At 35.2% G+C, this 20,946-nt stretch overlaps 1 protein-coding gene across 1 annotated transcript in view; it reads right to left on the bottom strand.

Annotated features, from left to right (window-relative positions):
* Nucleotides 1–1,327: 1,327 nt before the first annotated feature.
* LOC140144741 (uncharacterized) overlaps nucleotides 1,328–20,946 on the bottom strand; it is a 41,013-nt gene continuing 21,394 nt past the window's right edge. The window contains exons 14-28 of the mRNA XM_072166831.1: nucleotides 18,443–18,530; nucleotides 14,845–14,921; nucleotides 14,344–14,380; nucleotides 13,944–14,041; nucleotides 13,513–13,641; nucleotides 12,339–12,487; nucleotides 11,490–11,625; nucleotides 10,262–10,411; nucleotides 9,253–9,352; nucleotides 8,955–9,034; nucleotides 8,029–8,157; nucleotides 7,308–7,433; nucleotides 3,656–3,816; nucleotides 2,704–2,839; nucleotides 1,328–2,117 (exon numbers count right to left, since the gene is read on the bottom strand). Coding sequence (XP_072022932.1) covers nucleotides 1,512–2,117; nucleotides 2,704–2,839; nucleotides 3,656–3,816; nucleotides 7,308–7,433; nucleotides 8,029–8,157; nucleotides 8,955–9,034; nucleotides 9,253–9,352; nucleotides 10,262–10,411; nucleotides 11,490–11,625; nucleotides 12,339–12,487; nucleotides 13,513–13,641; nucleotides 13,944–14,041; nucleotides 14,344–14,380; nucleotides 14,845–14,921; nucleotides 18,443–18,530 — 2,202 coding nt within the window. The 3' untranslated portion in view covers nucleotides 1,328–1,511. The remainder of the gene's footprint in view (nucleotides 2,118–2,703; nucleotides 2,840–3,655; nucleotides 3,817–7,307; nucleotides 7,434–8,028; nucleotides 8,158–8,954; nucleotides 9,035–9,252; nucleotides 9,353–10,261; nucleotides 10,412–11,489; nucleotides 11,626–12,338; nucleotides 12,488–13,512; nucleotides 13,642–13,943; nucleotides 14,042–14,343; nucleotides 14,381–14,844; nucleotides 14,922–18,442; nucleotides 18,531–20,946) is intronic.

The following is a 20,946-nucleotide window of genomic DNA, read 5'->3' as shown; positions in this document are numbered from 1 at the left end:
TCAATTTGGCCAAAGTATGGACTCGGGTGGGTTTTGTATTCATGTATTCAATAATTGCTTAATTTTGAGGTTTTCGGATATCGTTTTTTTGCCTAATCTTTATAACAATTGCCACCTTGTAACAAAATGAAATGAAATAGAAAACCCCTAATAACACGTTTTTGATTTTGACTTTCTGCCAAAGTCTGTGAGTATGACTTAGGCAATTTATTTCAATGACTTATTCCAGGACTTGTACCACTATATTAGTGGCGTTTTCTTTATCAATTGTTTGAATGCATAAATCTTATGCACATACGCTTATTTTAATTTCAACACCACACATCATAACCAAATTGCCCAAGTCATATTTCATTTTTTGTCCTTTTTCAGTTTTTGAATTTTTCTCAAAGCAGCAAAATATGACTATTAATCATGTTAATATTGCTGTTCCTTTGCTAGGTTGCAATTGTACTGATTCTACATACATTTAGTCTACTACATAGTTTAAAGTCTTCCATTCATTTACTTTTCCTGGGACATACATTCAGTGCACAGCACTGTTCTTCCCTGTTGCCCAATGAAAATAAATAAGAAAATGAAATGAAATAAAATATATATATAGACTTTTTATAACTGGATTGTAATGGTACACATACAGAGCCTATACATGGTTTAAAGGAGCACTTCGTGATCCACAGCCTCATCCCCCCACTTTTCTCAAAAAAAAGTTGAGATTTTTATATCACTGGAAACCTCTGGCTACATAATGTTTATATACAAAATATTTCTTGCAGATTAATTCGTTTAGCAAAGATATTGTGAAATTTGAATTTCGTTCTGGTGCACCAGAACGAAATTACAACGTATTGTCTATGGAGCAGTGTAATACACATAATCATGCATAACTCGCATAAGCGCAATATCGGAATCAACTGAAATTTTGGGAATATGCTTTTTTCGTGGATATGTACTGAAAAATGTCATAAAAAGAGGATGCTAGGATCATCAAATACTCCTTTAAAGTCTTTCATTCATTTTATTTTCCCGGGACATAAATTGAGTGTACAGCACTGTTCTTCCCTGTTGCCCATGGAGAGTAAATAGGGAAAACGTGAAAAATACATTGATTTTCACCTTTTTATAACTGGATTGTAATTGTACCAATTCCTACAGTCAACAAGGTTTAAAGTCTGACATTTATGTTTTTATTTACCTGGGACATACATTCAGTGCACAGCACTGTTCTTCCCTGTTGCCCAAGGAAAATAAACAGGAAAATGAAATAAAAAATACATATATTTTAACTTTTGTTATAACTGAATTGTAAATGACTTCTTTTTTTATTTTTAAGGGTAAAGTTAGAAAAATTGCCAAATATATTTGGCATTGATGGCCTAAAATGTAGCAACTTTGACAATTTGTAATTTTGACTGGGGGAAGCTCAAGATGAGGGGGGGGCATATGTCCCATGCCACAGCTACTGGGTCTAGCTGGTTCGACTAAAAATGTCAGAGAAGTTGATTTCTATCCTACACCTGTGCATATGCCTCAAACACTGTATTCTGATATATCTGCTCCCCTTCCTTTGGCTTTTTCCCCGATGACTTTTTCTGTGAATTATTTCTTTGACGCTCTCCTTTATCAGCTTTGATGCGACTTCTTCTATTACTTGGCGGTGCAGGATTTGTTGCAGCATCGGTTGCCTTCCTGTCTACCTTTGGTGTTCCACTTGATGGTATATTACCATACAGACGGAGCTCTTCATCATCAGCATATCTTGATTTTCTCTCACTGGATGGAGTGCCATTAGCCTGGTTATGCCTTGTAGATGGAGGCACCTTTAGTTCATCTTTTCTTGCTTTATTGTCTTTATTCAGTGCGTCACTTTTTGTCTCATCTCCACCTGGTTCTTGTTTCGTTTCACTTTGTGGTAAGCTTGCAGCAGGTCGACTTGTTCTATCTCCCTTCTCCTTTTTACGTGCTCCAATGTGCATGTTACCATAGAGACCAGCAATGTCCTCCTCGTTGTCCATCTTAGATCTTGTAATGTTCTCATAGGGTATTGAGTTGTCATAATTGATATCAAATGCTTTCAGGTATTCCAAGATGGCTTCATAGCAAAACAGGTACTTTGACTGTAGAAAATAAAAATAATAAGATGTATCATTAAATATTGAGCACTATCAAACATATCAGCAACTTATATTTTGTTTGGAGGGACAATCAGGGATGTTCTGTACAAACAAACTGAAGCTTCTCTCATGCCCTTCAGTTGCCCCCTCCTCCCTGTCAGAAAAAAGAATCACAGAAATCACACAATTTTCATCACATTTTACCCCAACTTTCACTCCCCCTGCCCAACCTCTCCAGGGAAAAAAATGGTGTTGTTACTGTGTAATATATATTGTCTTTTCAATACAAAATACTATGGATAGCCATTAATGGGGGGTATATCAAAATTGGCCTAGTATAGAAAAAGGGGTCATTGATATACCAAAAGGCCAAAAATGCTACTCATGTGTGCAGCATGAGGGCATATCCTCAACATTGACTGATCATGTTTGCTATTTGTATGATTATTATTGTTCCAAAAATGTAAAAATCTGAATTTCCAGGAATTTTAGAGTGATATGATTCAAACACTGATTGTCCCTGTAAAATTGAATGTTTCCAACTAGAGAAGAATGAAGCCAATTTTAAGGACTTCTTTATCATACTTACTGGTGTATCCACTACATTTGTGCGATGAATTCTGAGTTGCTTGACATTCTGAAGGACATCTACGCCTTGCTCCTCTCTTACTTGATCAAGACATGTCTGAATGGCACAGAAGACACCAGTTCTACCGGCAGCATTCCTAGGGAAAATAGCATAAAATAGAAACATAAATATTTTGGTTAAAAAATTGGTAATTGACATTCTGTAAACCATCCACACACTACTCCTCTCTTCTAGACACATCTGGATGGCACCAGTCCTATCAGCTGCATTGTAACCAAAACTTGGGGAGCTGATCCTGGCTGCAAAGGTTTATTGTAGTTATGTATAAGCTGCAAGTCACTTAGTTGTTAAATGGTTTATGGAATGACTGGCGCCCATTGGTTGTCCTATTTGCTATTTGCTTAGGCACTCTGGTGCTCAAGCACGAACTTGGGGAAATCCACTGTGTGAACTGTCTTAGAGTTCCTGGTCCCTAAGTTTAATTGTCCCCAAATTTATCCCCAAGAAATGTAGGGGATTTTGCTAGTGCTCAAGTGAAGCCCAAGTGATCCTTGAGTGCTATTTATGTGTGAACAAGTCATTTTGCAATTCTCGTGCCCCTAAAGAGGTAACTGCTAGCTTCCGGTTGCAATTCCAAGGCTGACTTGGGTGAAATTTGAGGATTTCTAGTAGTGTGGAACTGACTTAGGAATCCCAATTATTGAGTACCCTGATGCTTGCGAATTCTATCCCTGTCTGAACAAGGCTAATCATGTAAAGTTAATCTTCCACACAGAGGGTGTAAATTTCAAAGGGGTTAATCTGAATGGGTGCATTTGAAAACAACACCCCCCTGTGTGGTAGATTAAAGTAATATCTTCCACAAAGGTGTATGGATTTCAACTGGAATAGCTCATTAGTTTTGCAATGAGTACATCCATAGGTGGGTTAATATTGGTGTGTGTTCACTTACATGCATAGTACAACTATAGGTCCTGGTGCATCAAGTGTTTTCTGCCATTTTTCTACAGCTGATATGAGTTGTAATATTCCATCTGATGTAGCAGGTCTCTCATCACCCCTAGGCCATGTCTTATACTGAAAATGTCTCACTGAAATCGGACTCTTCATATCCTAGAAACACAAACACAATTGCATTTCATTGAAATAAAAGTTAATCCTAATGGTAGAAGACTAAAACTAATCCATGCAAAAACAAAAACAACTTTCAATTAGGCAAAAAAAAAAAAAATGTTGTGTTGCCCTCCATGCGGGTCAAAATTATGAAAATCTGGGCCCGTTTTTTAAAAATAAAAAAAATTCAAAAAAAAATTCAAAAAAAAATTCTTTTTTTTTTTAAATAATTTTTTTAACAAATGTTTTTTAATATCATACATGTACCCCAAGCCTATTCCCGGATCTCTGATGTTCACTAAAAAGATTGTGCCCCAAGCCAGCACTTTAATTGGATAGTAGGACTTACTCATTGCATCCCAACAACATGGATGTTAGGCCCTTCACAATTGATTTTTGAGTTTCCTATTTCCCGCCCGCATCAAAAATTGAGAATTGCAAAATATTTAATTATTTGATTTTTATCTGTCATTTTCTCTGTTAAATGACATTTTTGTTACATTAATTTGCTACTTTCTTACTTTGATCATGAATCCTGAACAAACAAATAACACATATTATTATCAATGTATAAAATCAACCATAATTGCAATATGATCTGCAGTGCCAAAATGTACCATGCAAGATGTTGATATTGGGCTGTGACCACTTGTTTCAAAATTAAGAAAATAATAAGTAATAAATAACTAATAATTAAGTTACCTCATGCCTTTTTTAAAATCTTTAAATAGTAAACTAAGAATTAATTGTGAAGGGTCTTAATATTAATATTTACTTCAATAAAATATTCAACATTGGGTAGAAAATACAGCCAATATGCATATGCCTCTCTTCACTCATGTTACTGTGAAATAGTAGTTATCAAATTGTTGAGTTGGTAAAAAAAAAAAAAAAAAATCCGGCCGGCTGTACAACCAGATTTTAGGCTTGGGAGGGCAACACAACAATTTTTTTTTGGCCTTATGTAAAAAGATGTTATCTGTCTTCAGCCAGTCTGCATCAAATCACATCCTACTGTGACCTTCGACCTGATACCAGATTCAAATTGCTCTTGTAATTTTGACTCTGTTTTCCTTCCTATCATTTTTGAGCTATGCTTGGACTTATAAAGCTTATATTTCTTCAGTAGTTTAGTCAATTTTAAATTATATTGTTAAAAAACCACCAGGCCTTTTACAATCAAAACCAACATTAGAATTAACCTCAGATAGCAATATCAATTTTACCTATAAATCTTAAAAGGCATAAATTCACATTTTCTTCTTTACTTCAGTGTAAACAAACAAACAATGACAACATATAATAATGAACAAATCTTAAAAATCTTATAAACACCTATTATTCTGCCTAAAGAGGAAAAAAACCCTCAAATTAACATGGTTTACAAAATCAATGAATAAGAATAATATCACACAGTATGCATACTTAATATGTAACTGGCTAGGCTAAGACAAACTCAATGCACACTCTCATAATTCAGTAAGCTTTCCTTGCTACCTCTTCTAGTAATAAATTAGGAAATGAACTCAAAAATTTAACAAATTAAAAGGGCATTTTGTGATCCACAGCCTCATCCCCCCACTTTTCTCAAAAAAGTTGAGATTTTTATGTCACTGGAAACCTCTGGCTACATGTTTATGTACAAAATATTTCTTGCAGATTCGTTTAGCAAAGATATCGTAAAATTTGAATTTCATTCTGGTGCACCAGAACAAAATTACAACGCATTGTCTATGGAGCAGTGTAATGCACATAATCATGCATAACTCGCGAACGCAAAATCGGAATCAACTAAAATTTTGGGAATAGGTTTTTTTCGTGGATATGTACTGAAAAATGACATAAATAGAGGATGCTAGGATCACGAAATACTCCTTTAACTTACTGATATTTTTTTAGCATTACAGACATCCCACCACTGTTAGTGCAAACATAAAAACTTTTTAAACTAAATCTAAAATGAGCATTATATTTACACCTTCAAAATACATAAAACTATGAAAAAAATATTATCTACATACTTAAATAATTCAATGCAGGCTACTCACCTTTGAGATATGTTTGACTACTCATCAAAGCGGGGTTAATGTTTCTCCACCGATATTATTTGCAATGTCCCGCATCTAGCTTCTTACAAAGAATGTTGTATGATGACAATAAAAGCAAAGGCTAAAATGCAATAGCTCCATGACCATCACCAAATAAAATACATAGTATCAAAAGAGTTTAATTGCAATAAAATATCAGGATTCTTTGATATATTTGTAAATGATTTGTATTTTAACATCTGCATTAACAGAACAACAATTTGGGGCCTAAGAATAGAGAAATTAGCATTTTATGTAGCGTAAAGTGAAAATGATGCTACCTTCCCAGGGATTTCCCAGAAATGTTATGACAACCTCGTAAGTTTGTTCTCAACATTAAATCGTCAATAATTCTTTTTTAAATAATCATTCAATTAAAAAGCAAATTATTAGAAATTAGGTTGTGCCAAAAGGAAATGCAATCACAAATGTAGTAATACTACAGTCTACAGTACATAGTGAATTAACAATGAAAATTCTCTTGGAGGCAGAACCCGGAAGCTAATTACGTTCTGTTAACAGAACAAAATTAAAATCTACATCAAATTCAGGATTTCTTCCATGGACAACAAAATCTACCAGTTAGGCATTATACTATATTTGGATAAAGAATTCATATGACATGAACAATCTCAGCAAGTTTGGAATATTCACCTCTGACAATTAACCCCGGTGTCATCCCTGAATTTGGACACAATGTGTGACTTATATTAACAAGATTTATTCAAATTCATTATTAAAAGCAAGAAAGCAAGTATAGCCATATCCCTTCACCACAAATGCAATATGCCCCTATTAATTTTTAAGCGTTGTCTAGCATTCCCTTCACAAATCTTTCTTTATCAAGTACACAAGAGAGATTTTTCTCACAATGGACCAGATTTACCCATTGAGTGGAAATGTTAAGATATATGTTGCTGGTCAACATGGTATAGCTGGATATGCACAATACATGGAAAAATATCATATTTCAGCAAGTGAAGACTTTTATACATTCAGCTAAAATAAGAAAAATACCATAATATGCCAGCGATCACAACACGCTCTCTTAAAATACACATTACATAAATATTATACACAAGTGCACCAGAAATTCCGGGTCATTTTTTTGACACAGAGAACAGAAGAGCTTCTATTTTGCTGTTCAATGATGTATGTAAAGCATGGCCTTCAACACATACAATTTGGAAGGCTATTAAGTATAACAAAGGATTAGCTCCTGATAGATGCACACAATTCTGTGGGGCGTGGAAATTGGTAAAATTGCATAATAAATACAATATTATATACTTTTCTGGCTTATTTTTGTATAAATATGTCATGAACATAGCCAATGAAAAGGTCTATCCTGCTACACTCAATTTGCCATGAGTCCTCTTCTTTTTAAGTACATATGCTACTTACCATCTTCGTGTAGACAAGTTGCAGTGTTCTCATGTCATAATCAGGTGTGTTCTCCTTGCCCATCAGTGACACTGTGAATGGTCCATATTCATTGGTGCCTGTATCAGGCCAGAATTGTGGACAATCCTATAACACATAAAATGATAAGAACAAACTCTATAGAATGAAGGTAAATTTGATGAAGCATCCTGCAATGCTTTCTTGCATTCCAGCAAAAGTCATAACAATATGAATGGGAAGTCTTTACATCTCTATTATAATATAAATGAATGTGTAGTTTTATTGCTGATATCAACAGAGAAATCTGTTGATATCAGCAATAAAACTATAAAATAGAATGGCTATGTTTAGCCGCTTTCTCCAACTGAATTCAACTTATAAACCAAGTTCCAGGCATGACAAATTTTATGCGCTCAAAACGTAACACATATGTGTGCTTCCGTTAAATTGGCGTCACGCTACTTGAAAAGTGTGGATTCATCACGGCTTAACAACGTTTGGCTCCTGTACAAAGGTATAGGAAGAGTTGTTGAATGTAGAGACCTATTACGATATCTAACATAGCTTCATATTATTACCTTCTCCTCATGGTCCATAGCATTGAATTGTACAATACATGTAGAGTTGTAATCATCCACATATCAACTATAGTACTGTATGAAACAATAACATTGTTCAATGAAGGCCTATTTGAATATCTAACATAGCCTCATATTCTTACCTCCTGGTCCATATCATTGAGATGTACAATACTTGTACAGTTGTAATCATACATCATCCTCCATATATCAACTACTGTGTGTGTTAATGGCATCTGGGTTGATATGAACAGGTCTTTCTTCTTGTAACCCTAGATGGGGAAATGCGGACAAAAAATATTACTCTTTGCAACTGATGAGATGATACTATAATATGCACTTGACAGCCCAGTCCCTGACCAGGAAATACTGCCTATGCTGACACTATGTTTACTGCAGCATTGTGCAGAGGCAACATTGGCCTTTGAAACTCATCCGAATCTGGCAGACTAATCATAAATTGTTCATGGTGAATTAATAACTGATTCGGGAAATTTTACTTTACACACTTGAGTTGGTCAAATTTGAAAAATTGTCACCATACAAAGAAAGATTCACCTGGAGGAAATTATTTTAAATAACAAAATAATTTCTAGCAGTTTTTTTTATAATTTAAATTAAATAAGTAAATTACTTCAATTTATATAAAATTGATGGGAAAAAAATCACCAATTGTACATGTATTGATAATAGTAATATATCATCTTACTTTACTCTAAACCAAGTAATAACATATATTTAATTTGAATTAGAGCATTACATTGTGGGATACCATGTTGCCTGTAAGAAAAAACATGCTGCCTGGCTAGGCAACTGAGCCAGACTGTTTGATAATCCATTCTATTTTACCCTTTGGCTTAACAAAATCCTGAAACCAGGTGACAGGGTCCTTGTCTCTTAGTCAAAGTTTTGCAACATTTTTTAATATATGCATCACTTGTTATTTCCATTTCATCTCCCAAATTGCATAATTTATATGGTGGTAATAAAATGAGTTAAGTCACAATTTCTCATAGTTACAATGGTGCACCTCTTCTGAGGTAATAGGGCGCATATTATATCAACTTACATCCAAAAATGCAGCATTAATGAAGCCACTTTTGTCGTCATCACCTCTTGGTGTCATCAATAATGGACGACTGGAATCAACTGCAAATTAAAAAGACAAATATTATCTCACCTTAACTTGTTGCTCTGGGGATTTTGGATTTGTTGGTTTCATTATTTTAACTTACCTGGCACATTATCTGGTACTGATGTTCTCATCCTGGCTAAACCCTCTTGGCTGAGACTACCTCTTGTTTTCAGTGCTCCATGGTTTGGTGACATAAGGTTTAGGATCTGTTGGTTTCATTATTTTAACTTACCTGGTAAGTTATCTGCTGTTCTCATCCTAGCTAAGCCCTCTTGGCTGAGACTACCTCTTGTTTTCAGTGCTCCATGGTTTGGTGACACAAGGTTTAGGATCTGTTGGTTTTATCAAAACAAATTATACGCTAATTATAAAAAATATAAAACATAACATCAGCTATATTTAAGTTTTTGTGTTGAGTTACAGATTAACCAATGTTAATCATATATTGTTCACTTGTAGCTTATTAGTCTAAAGATCTAACACATCAACAATTCGAATCCAGCCCAGGACATTTAAACACTGATGTGTGCCATCCACTCTGCAGAATGATACAAACTTGTATATCCTAACCACCCAGAGTACTATGTGACATCTGTGGTGTACAAATGCAACATAATTTGAGTACAAGCTATGTGAAGATCTACATTAGTGGGAAAATGGATGTAATTGTTATTTGACAAGGAAGGGTATGCATGCATATGACAAAATAAAGGGTAAAGTGAGACGTAAGCTCTTTAATTGGCAATAAAAGTTTGGTATCACTAACTACTTCCAAATAACATTACATGTATTACAATATGGCAATACAGAGTCATGATAATTCTGCTGCAACTATGGAACCACTGCTATACTAAGACTTTTATGCACCATCATTTTTGTGGAAGTATTTCTTTATTTACAGAATTCATACTTTTGGATGACTTTCTACCTTTACAAGGTCCGGAAATGAAGGTTAGTACATAGTGTCCATCATGATTCTGAAAACAGGCTCTTAAAGGTGTTTGTACCTTACATTAAGGTATACTACAAAAACAGATGTCAGCGCATTTTCAATTAAATTACTCCAATGGTTTAGATACTACAAGCAAGTTTTCTTATCAAAATTACCAAAAGTACAGTTGGCATACCACCATTAAGGGGCTAATACTTGGTTGTTCATGCCATCTAAATGAAACATCACAGGCCTGTATTAAGTAGGGATGAGGCTGTCAATTGGTTCACCCACCTTTAAATACACTTACCTCATATTCATCCTGTAGATATGTGTTGCCAGTCTCTGGGTTTGTTTCTTGTAATGATTTCAGTCTTGCTGCAAATTCATCAGCGCTTACAAATGTTTCCTTACAGAAAAGGTATTCCAGCAAGGCATCATGAACAAATATGTACTGGTCCTGAAAATATGGGTAAATGGTAAAGATAAATATCCTGAAATCTTCACTCCATGTTTTTCTAATTATTATGGAACACCTACACTATTTCCTTTAAATTAGCATCCTGTGTGCTTTAGTATGTTATTTCCCAGGGTTATTTCAAGAAGCTAACATAAGGCAAAACAAATTTTGTGTTGCCATTAACTGGGAAAAATCAGTTTTTAAAATCCAAAAAAATGTTATGCAATGCTTCTTCCATAAGTGACATTTTGTCAATTCCGACTAGTGGATATTTGTTAAATAATCAATTTAAGACTAGTCTTTCAATAAACATTCATTTTAAGGTGGAAAACATTCAGATTTTGTACATATCTGTAAAAATCGTCATAAAAAATAGATTTTGACCATGATTTTCAGGATTTAGGGTCGGTCGCTGAGGGCAACTCAACAAGCAACAATTTTATTTTGTTAACCTAATTGGGGGTGAGAGATTTTTGGCATGTCAAAAGAGGACCAAAGATTTTAGGCGATTCCTCAGTTCAATTGGGTTCAAGGTGAGACAGGGTGCTAATGCTAATTAGATCAATGTATTTTTTTCATAGCATCTTTAACTTTTTTCGAAAGTGTCACATGATGTGGACCATAATGACATTGGTCATCTAATAGCATTTCTGATTGGTTAAGGTTGGTCTGAACCCTGGAATTATGGAAACTTTCAGGCCTCATAACTGCAAAATTGTTGGTCTTAAGTATATAAAAGTTACATATTTAGAATGGCAAAGACTTGATAAGTTCATCTGTGAGGTCAAATTTGGGCCAAAATGCTCATTTTTGGCCTAAAATCCCCAAAAACGGTTTTTTGGCCCACTTCTTTTTCGTAAAAAGTAACAAAAAATTCTTGGGCCAAAATATTTTTTAATTAAAAACTTTGCGTGGCTGTGCGTAGTAAGCTGTTGTACGCAGATAACCTCGGAACTTTTGGACATGTAGAGTAGCGTTGTACGCTGCTTGTGTATTAGCATGATTAGTCACAGAGTAACAAGCGTAGATGAATGTTCCACGATGTACACAAATTAAATAATTTTTCTATAGTACTTACAGATGTTTGCACCATATGTGGTCTGTTGTTCCTCATACTGCATACAAAATTGTAAATATCCACTTGTTTCATGCTATCAGCTAAATCCATCATGGCATGAATTGCAATGATAGTCCCTGTACGCCCTGCTCCAGCACTGCAAAACAAGAAAAAGAGAAATGTCATTGCAGGTATCACTAATTTACAATTCAATAGGAACATTTAGACTGGGTACACAACATACAACACTAAGTCTTGATCCAAGTTTAGCATTGCCAGGCTTAACACTTTCAAATGGTGAAGGACTGAAAGGGAGTCCAAGATGGCAGACAAGAAATGCCAGTAATTGCAGATATTATTTCCAGGGTTGGTCGATTTATTTTTTTAGATTAAAAACTTGATATACCGTAAAACCCCGTCTACAAGCATATAGTGTGCTTCTGATGAAAGCTACATTAATCCAGTCGCCATTATTGAGTTTGAGCAAATAAATTACGGATCCAAGCATATATAAACAAGTATTATTTTAAGACCGATCTATTGTATTGGTATATTAACGCTTGCTTCGAATTAATTAAGGTTTTATAAAAACACTATATATGCTTGTAGACGGGGTTTTACGGTATTTGATTTAAATCGGATTTTTTTAAATATTTTAATCAATTTTTCTGATTGTTTATATTCCAAGAACTTGGCGGCCATCTTGGAAAAAAATAGCAAATATTAAATAGTAAGACATGCCCTCCTATTTTTTATAAGTCCGGACGAGAAACTTATTATTTTTCTTACTTGGCCTAATCTCTTCAACAGCAGCACTGTAATCTTTGTGACTTGATGAAAAGGTGCTTTATTAAAAATAGCATTACCTACCTGCAGTGTATAAGTAATGGTGTTTTTCCATTATGATGTTTTTTGACCTGCTTAATGTATTTGAGGACTGGGGTGCAATGCTTGGGCACATCTTTATCAGGCCATTCAGTGTAGTGTATTTGTGTCAGCTCTCTGCTACCTTCCTCACCCTGTAATGGAAATAAAAATTAATGGAAACAAAAACTAATCAATCAGTAAAAATGTGATATTGGTGAACAATACATTATCATCACTAGATGACTGCGGAGCAGGCAACCACAAGTTTCCTTCAACTGCTGTGATCTTGGGCCATTAAAATGATTTGGTCTGGCTGCAGCATTCTATCAAGATCACCCAACAGGCACTGAACATAATTGCAAAAAAAAAAAGTGCACTGTCATCCAGGGTTCCACTTCCTGTGTGGTGAAAATAATTAGCCTTTTTGTGATATGGCGGACACAATAGGATGGCACTGCACGAAGTGGGTAAAGTCTTTTGAATTTGGCAGGTTTTACTCATATTGAATACTGCCCTCCTATTGTGTAAGGCATGCTTCGAAAAGGCTAATGGGCATATTCCTTCACATATCATTGTCTGGCAGGCAAGTACGTGGTCCAGTAATTTAAGTTGATTGGCCATAACTTGGATATTAAACCAGAGGTAGTGTTGTTCTAATTATTGTAAATGCTTTCATTTGGAATTCTGTTGCTGAATTGGTCTACCTGTCAACACTCACTATACCCTCATTGAAGTGTACTTTTTGGAAATTGGCATCGTATAATCGATCAGTAATGCATTGTTTGTGGACCACCAAGTATAGGCATACTCATACTGGCCTCACAGTCACATGTCAAGCAAATTGTGGAATAAAAAAAGTTTACAATATTTACAGCATAAATCGAGGGTTGACAAACAGAAGGCCTTAACTCACTTTTGGTCATTTTGAGATTTTGGTACCAAAATAATCTGTAATACCACAGATTCTTAAAATCATAAAGTCTTAACTCAATTCAACTTCCTATTGCATCTATAGCACAATAATACTTGGTCACATCTCAATGCCAAATTATTATTTTACTTGTTTTTCTCAAAAAGGCACTTTTTGAGTTAAGGCCTTCTGTTTGTCAACCCTCGAAATAACTTCACACACATTCAGAATGTACCTTACTTGAATTTTTTCACAAGGTTCACTTACATCTTTGCTGGCAGTAAGTCTTCTGATGGTGCACTCTTTTCCTTTCTTCTCTTCACCGTTTAAACTGACAGAAATCCCACCAAATGATACTGGAACATTGATATCAGGCCAGTATTTGGAGCATTTTTGCTGTGAGTGAAAAGAAATGAAGTTAAAGAGTTAGAAATAGCTTATCTATAACAAAATCCTGTAAAATTAACTTAGTGACAAACTCAGGACTTTAGTCCAGTTTGGACAATCTGCTCTTCAACAACTTAACCACAGGAGCTTCATGAATATGCAGACTGACACAGTGCATTAGAAATATAAGTCGTCACTGAAACCTACTTTGATAACGTTCTGAATAACCTTCACTGTCACTGAGGTACATAACATTAACATTAAGTTTTTTGTATCAAATAATTCTAAAATAACTAAATGTTAACACTAACCTTCCCTTCTTCAATCAGATTGCATGCCATTACTACGACTGCAACCTCTTCTTGCCAAATCAACCTCCAAAAATCACCAAGAGTCATGTCACTTGGACCTGAAAATAGTTTACACATAAAACTATGAGCATATTTCATATTGGAGTGACAAATCATAAGCAAAGATAACTACTGAATAATGGAACATTATTTGGAATCGCAACATACCCACACACAATTACATTATGCTTATATAAAATAGAGTTGAAAGCTGTAAAACAGAACGTCATCCTTTACTACTTTTCATTTTTAATTGCTGTCAGAACAATCATAATATATAAGGTTGGTTCTTGGAAAAAAGGTATGGTTTCACTCTATATCATATATAAATGTTTAAAACTAAAAAAAAATGGAGCCTCACCTTGTGTTGCAATGTAGTGTTTTTTGTTCTTGATTCCCTACAAAAGAAAAAGACAGTGATCATTAGAAAGAATATGTGTATATTTCTTATAGAAAACTGGTGGAGTACAAGAGTATTCAAGTTTATTGAAGCACTTTTGATTCTCTAGCAAACTTTGTTTTTGAAATTCTGATGCAGTAGACTCTGCCCGTATAAAACATGTCATTTATACACAATTTGTCCACATTAATTAAAGCACATTAAGAAGCATGAGAGAATGAATTGAGTACATGAACTGTGAGATGCTCTTTACTTCTGAGGGGCTGTTAAACCACCACCCATGCCTCAGTTGTAGCTCTGTCAGTTTTGAAACTAGTATGGTTAAACCTCCAATTGTCCCAAATCATTCAGGTGCTGTTTAGATATTCACAATTTCAGTGCAGACAACTAAATATGTAGGATGGTCAAAAGTACTGTAGAAGAGACGCCATTGTTGTGCCTCAGATATATCAGATTTCTTACCTTGATGTAACAAGCATTGATATAATCTGAGTGTGGATCATACTCCAAAGGTTCCAAGCCAACACGGGAATGGTCATCTGATAAGAGAAATTGTAACAAGTACTATAAAGCAAGTATTAAACATATGGGTTTTAAAATTTGCTCTCAAAAACACCCATCTGGGTAGATCCAGGGGGAACCCCCTACCCCATAAATCTGCACAAATCATGCCGAATTAGCCCATTTCAGCCAATTTTAACTTCACCATCCTAAACTGGATCCTTTTTCAAAAACACCCATCTGGGTAGATCCAGGGGGATTTGGCCCAACCCCCTCCACATAAATCTGCACAAATCATGCAGAATCAGACCATTTCAGCCAATTTTAACTTCTCCACCCTAAACTGGATCCTTTTTCAAATCCCTATCTGTGTCTATCTGCAACACCTGACATTGTGTGTTGTTATCGAAACAAGGACCTATGAAACAACATTTAATTGACTACTGAGGAACAAAATAGTGGATTTTGTGTATAGCCATGTATGATATACATTATGCAATATGCCTACCAACTGTGGTCCGTATTTTTAATGTGCTATACCGGATGTATCTCTAAACTGCATTTGGAACACAACTGACACACATACTGTGTACTTCCCCCAACCATGCTCTTTTGCTGGTAGGTCCACGGTTTAAATGTGAGAAGTCTTGTGTGTGTCCTTGGTTCCAGGTAAATTACATACACACCCCCACCCCAACACACACTGCTCACAGATGTGTTGCAATCATTGATTGTGACATTTGTTTGCATTTTATTGTTTTTCTACAAGGGCCAATTCTATTTTCTAAATCATCATAATAATATTCAACAGATATATTATGCTGAGAGTAAGGTGAACTGCATGAACTGCCCGCAGCGTAGAATTACAAGTTAATAAATAATGACATGAAATACTATAAAACGATCTCATCCAATCAGACCAAAGATGGCGATAAGGAAATTGAAATATAAGCAAAATAAGGAGCAAAAAAAACCCAATAAAATTTTTTTTTTAGAAAACAGTCATATAAAAAGTTCACAACTTTGCAACCAACCAGGGACTAAGTTCGGATATCAGCCTAAGTAAGCTTAGGTACTAATCATGTTAGCAATGGCAATTCAAATTTCAAGATGTAGAACTTATGTATTCATATCACAGGACCTGAAACTCACAATTTGGGAGTCTTTTAAATGAGCAACAACATATAAATACAGTCTGGGAACAAAGTTATATACCGTAAACGTTCGCCTAATGGCGCTATGGAGTGCATGGAAATGAGAGAGCGCCATCCCTGTAAAAGCCGACTATTATCACTGATCATTAAGGGTACGTGTAGTTAAAGGGTGAAACCTATCGACACATACAATTATGAACAAGATCGAACAAACTTGTTCATGATAATGCGATAATCATTCACCTGATACGCTGTGGCCCAGTGAGCAGAGCATTAGACTATAGTGCGAGGATTAAGAGAACGTGTGGAGAAGATTGATGGTTCGAATCTCATGCAGTAATTTCTGACAGATTATGATGTCTGTCAATGTTTTTTTTCTGATTTGAGGAAATTTTATTCTCTATTTTATCTTTAACATTGTTTATATAATTTTATTATTTTATCTTGTATGTGTCTTTTTTTATGCTTTGTTTTTATCCTTTCATTTTAATCAAATGTTGTAATGAACCTATTTGATTGTATAAGCATTTGTTATGTGTGTGAGACGAACTGTCGGTAATGCGACAAGTCTTTCAATTCAAGCTGTGAGTGTCCTTGCCTATGCATCAGTGGTCATAAGAGGTATATCATTTTATTCGAAAGGGGGGGGGGGGGCCAAATATACGGGGGTCAAAAAGTCTTGGAAAGAATAATAGGATGGGGTCATAAAATGTTTTATGACCAAAATGTAGGAGTCACACGATGAGCACAGAAAGTGTGTTATTTTATTCAAAAAGACTGATTTCAATACAATTTTGGGGTTTGGGATCATACAATTTTTGTTTCCGAAATGGGGGGGGGGTGCGCAATGTTATTGACGCAGACTTTTTGTAAATTTGGGACCCCCCTTCCGAAAAAAATGATAGCCCTCTAAGAGGATTCAAAAGATGACCTCTGCCCCAATAATCCCTAGCTATATTTGTTTGAAACTGTTCCACGGAGGATGTATCATAATAGGCTCAGTCTTCAAATGATATAAATAAAATTTGAATGAGTGAACGAACAAAATCATACAACGACCAACTGAATAGAGGCTGTGCATATGACGTATCCCGTAAATATGGCGGACTACTCAAATGCATTCAACAAAAGCATGATTGCATCTACCGCGACAGTTTGTCTTACACACATAACAAAATGCACTACGATCAAATAGGTTGATGACAACATTTGATTGAATGGACTGCACTGCGCCATGATTACGGGAAGAAACCGGTTCAAATCCTTTGTTTGGAGCCAATCGATAAACGCAAGGCCTCTATAGCTATCATTGAATACTGGCTAGGATTCCATAACACAATGAGAACATGTTATAAGGCGCTTTGGAAGGCACACAAAACCCCAACAGTATCGAAGCCCGCATCGGTTACGTAATGTTACTATGTCAACGGGATCACGCGCTTAAGTAATGAACCACGATCGAAACAATCAGTACAGAAAAAGGCATACCAAAATAGCGTGATCGTAATGATCGCCATACAAACAGTGCTTGGTTCCGATACCATCACGGAGTTACGTAACTACTTCGTGGTCTGATAGTTATATGATCAATGGTCTGATCTACTTGGGTTCGATCCTTTTAATAAAAGAAAAATAGCTGATCATTTATAATGCATAAATGAATAAAGTAATGTAGTTACACAATTTGAAACATTGAGGCCGTTCTATTTTTCAAAAACTGTTAAATGTAGTGGAATATATCACGCATTCATAGGTAGCAGGTGGAGCAAATTTTGTCAGCGGTTTTTGTTGCCGTTTGTTCGCAGTGCCTATTTATCTAAAAAAAATAAGAAAATTAAAATTAAATTAAAAACAATTCACAATATTCATTCGTAAAATGGGGACAAAATCCAAAAACATTTCTTGACCCTTCTTCACATAAAAGTGGGAGCAGAAATCAAGATTCGAACAAGTACCATTCACCATTCAAGGCGCACCCTCTACCGACTGAGCTAATGGGTCAGACAATAGCAGGGTGTAATTTTCAACTGAAGAATATTTATAAAAAAATGAAGAAATTACAATGTTATAAAAAGATTTACCAAAATGAGTTAGGTATAACGTATGAATCGATTTACAAATTAAGTCAAATGGCACTTTGAGAAAGAATACCTGAAGAAACCCCAAAACATCTGCTGCTCTAGCAACTAACCTAGTGACCTAAAGTATTGGGTCATGTCACGATATTTTTTTCTGAGGCATTATGTCCAGGTTGCTCAATTTAACATACACGTATCATTAATGCTGTTGAGATTTTACAAGGATGGCGCTCTCACATTTCTAAGAATCCAAAAGCGCCATTAGGCGAACGTTTACGGTATGACTCAACTTACTTAATCATATTACAGATAGAAGATATTACTCACATGCTACTACATTTCTGAATCTGTTCTTTCCTTTATTCTCTAGCTTCTTAGCTATTGTTGTTGGTTTCACAAGGCCTTTGGGAAGACTCTATAAAAAGACAAAAATGTTTAAAGGAAAAACAAATTAGTCAGAAGTTTATTCCTTTGTGTGTAGGTTCCATTTTTTGATGCATTGTTGTTAACAATTTTGATCTTGTCTGTAAGAAGTTTCAAATGAGCACCACTGGCACAGAAAATATATATATATATAACCCTAAAAAATCACGGTTCAGACGGCCTGAAAATAACGGTTCAGACGAACTTAAAGTCTGCCTGCTTCCTCGACGTGCACCTAGATCTCAACACCGGCTCGCATAGACCCTACAGAAAACCAAACGATGACCCAGTATACATTAACCGCCTATCTAACCACCCACCACCCATCATAAACAACATACCACCTGCCATTAGCAAAAGAATTTCGACGCTGTCATCAAACCCAGGCATATTCAAGGATGCAGCACCTAGCTACAATACAGCTCTAAAGAAAGCTGGATACGTGGAAGAAATTGTCTACACCACGAAGAGCAGCGATAAGAGACAACAAAAAAAGAAAAAGCAAAGAACAAGAAAAACAATATGGTATAACCCACCATTCAGTAAGAGTGTTAAAACCAATGTGGGTGCGCATTTCTTAAAACTCGTTGGCAGGCATTTTCCACGTGAACACAAGTTGCACAGAATATTCAACAGAAATAGCATCAAAATCAGTTACAGCTGCATGAAAAACATGCAACAAATTATCAAGGCTCACAACAGCAAAACCATGGCGAAAAGTAATCAAAATACCACTGAAAAATCTTGCAACTGCAGGCAATAAAATACCTGCCCCCTCCGTGGAAAATGCCTTGCCAACGATATAGTGTACAAAGCTAAAGTCACAACTGATGAAAAAATTGCCAGCTACATTGGACTAGCAAGTGGTAACTTCAAAACCAGGTATAATAATCACAACAAATCGTTCCGTCATGAGCGATATGAAAAAGAAACAGAACTTTCAAAGTATGTCTGGGACTGTAAAAGAAAAAAACTCAACTACTCAATCTCATGGGAAATTCTCAAGTATTCTAATACCCATAGGCGCAGTTCAGGCCAATGCAATCTCTGTATGGAGGAAAAGCTCCATATCTTATACAGTACTAGACACGATTCAGAAGTCTCAATCAATAGGCGTAATGAGCTTGTTTCTAAATGCCGTCATGGTAACCATCGACCCATCCGCCCGACCGAAACAAAAAAAAAAAAAAGAAAAAATGATCTGTGTTATCAAGCATTAGTTGCCTGATGATCGCCGTACTGATCGTGCGTGCGTGAAACTCCGAGTAGCACAAAATGTTTAATTAACGTGTATATTTATATATTTTATTAGGCTCTACACCAGTTGTATTGAGCACTCTCACTGCATTTCTGTGACTCTTATATTATATATAACCCTATGTATGAATTAAATAATGGGACAATTAAGAATTTCATCTTTTCATGAATTCTCTTTCTTTCTCTATTTAGCTTTTTCCTTTTACTTCAAAGTTCATTGTTTATTCCTCAAAAAATATTGTGGCAACTTCCTGAATTCAAAATTCAGATGTAATTTTTGTGTTCTTTCCCTTAAGGGATCCAAAATGAGCGTTTATTATGTTTCGACAGTATTTTTGTGGGACATGAGAGCACCTCAGACCTGTCGAATTGCATTCTGAATACGAAGGATGTGTTTCTGATTTATAGTAATTTTCAAATTATAAAAATCACAATATAATACAAATTTTATGACAAATTATAAAAATTTGATATTTTTCAAATTTTTGATATATAACAGTCCTCGAAGTAAATTATATAAATCTAATGATATATTCTTAAAGTGTATGTAGCAGGGAGGAAAAGCCGATGGTCAATTGAAAATTTTGACCTTTCATATTGAAGATATGGATTTTTTTCTCAAAAAGACCTAATTTTTTTTGGTGTTTTGGGAAAAAAAATCCATATCTTCAATACTGAAAGGTCAAAATTTTCAATTGATCGCTGGCTTTTCATCCCACCTACATACACTTTAAGTATAAATCATCAGATTTATAAAGTTTACTTCAAGTACTGTTAAATATCAAAAATATCAATTTTTAATGATTTGCCATAAAATGTGTATTAAATTGCTAATTTCAAAAATCAAAATTATTTGACATCAGAAGGTCATTCTTCGTATTCAGAATGCAATTCGATATGTCTGATGTGCTCTATCTAATGTCCCAAAATAAATACTACCCAAACGTTCATACCCCAGCCCTTAATGAACAAACCAAAAGATCAATGAGGTATGTCCTATGAACAAAACTAATTATGTTATAGTCTGTCTCATTTGAGAACGTCATGTTTGATTTCACAGTGGCATATTTGAATCACACTCTAACCTAATCCTGCGTATATACACACACATAGAAGGGTGATTTCAGATTTGTCCATACGCTGGCAACGTA

The sequence above is a fragment of the Amphiura filiformis genome, chromosome 1, assembly GCF_039555335.1.
Source record: "Amphiura filiformis chromosome 1, Afil_fr2py, whole genome shotgun sequence".
Classification (NCBI taxonomy): Eukaryota; Metazoa; Echinodermata; class Ophiuroidea; order Amphilepidida; family Amphiuridae; genus Amphiura; species Amphiura filiformis.
The sequence above is the reverse complement of the archived record's forward strand: the minus strand, read 5'-3'. Positions and strand labels throughout refer to the sequence as shown.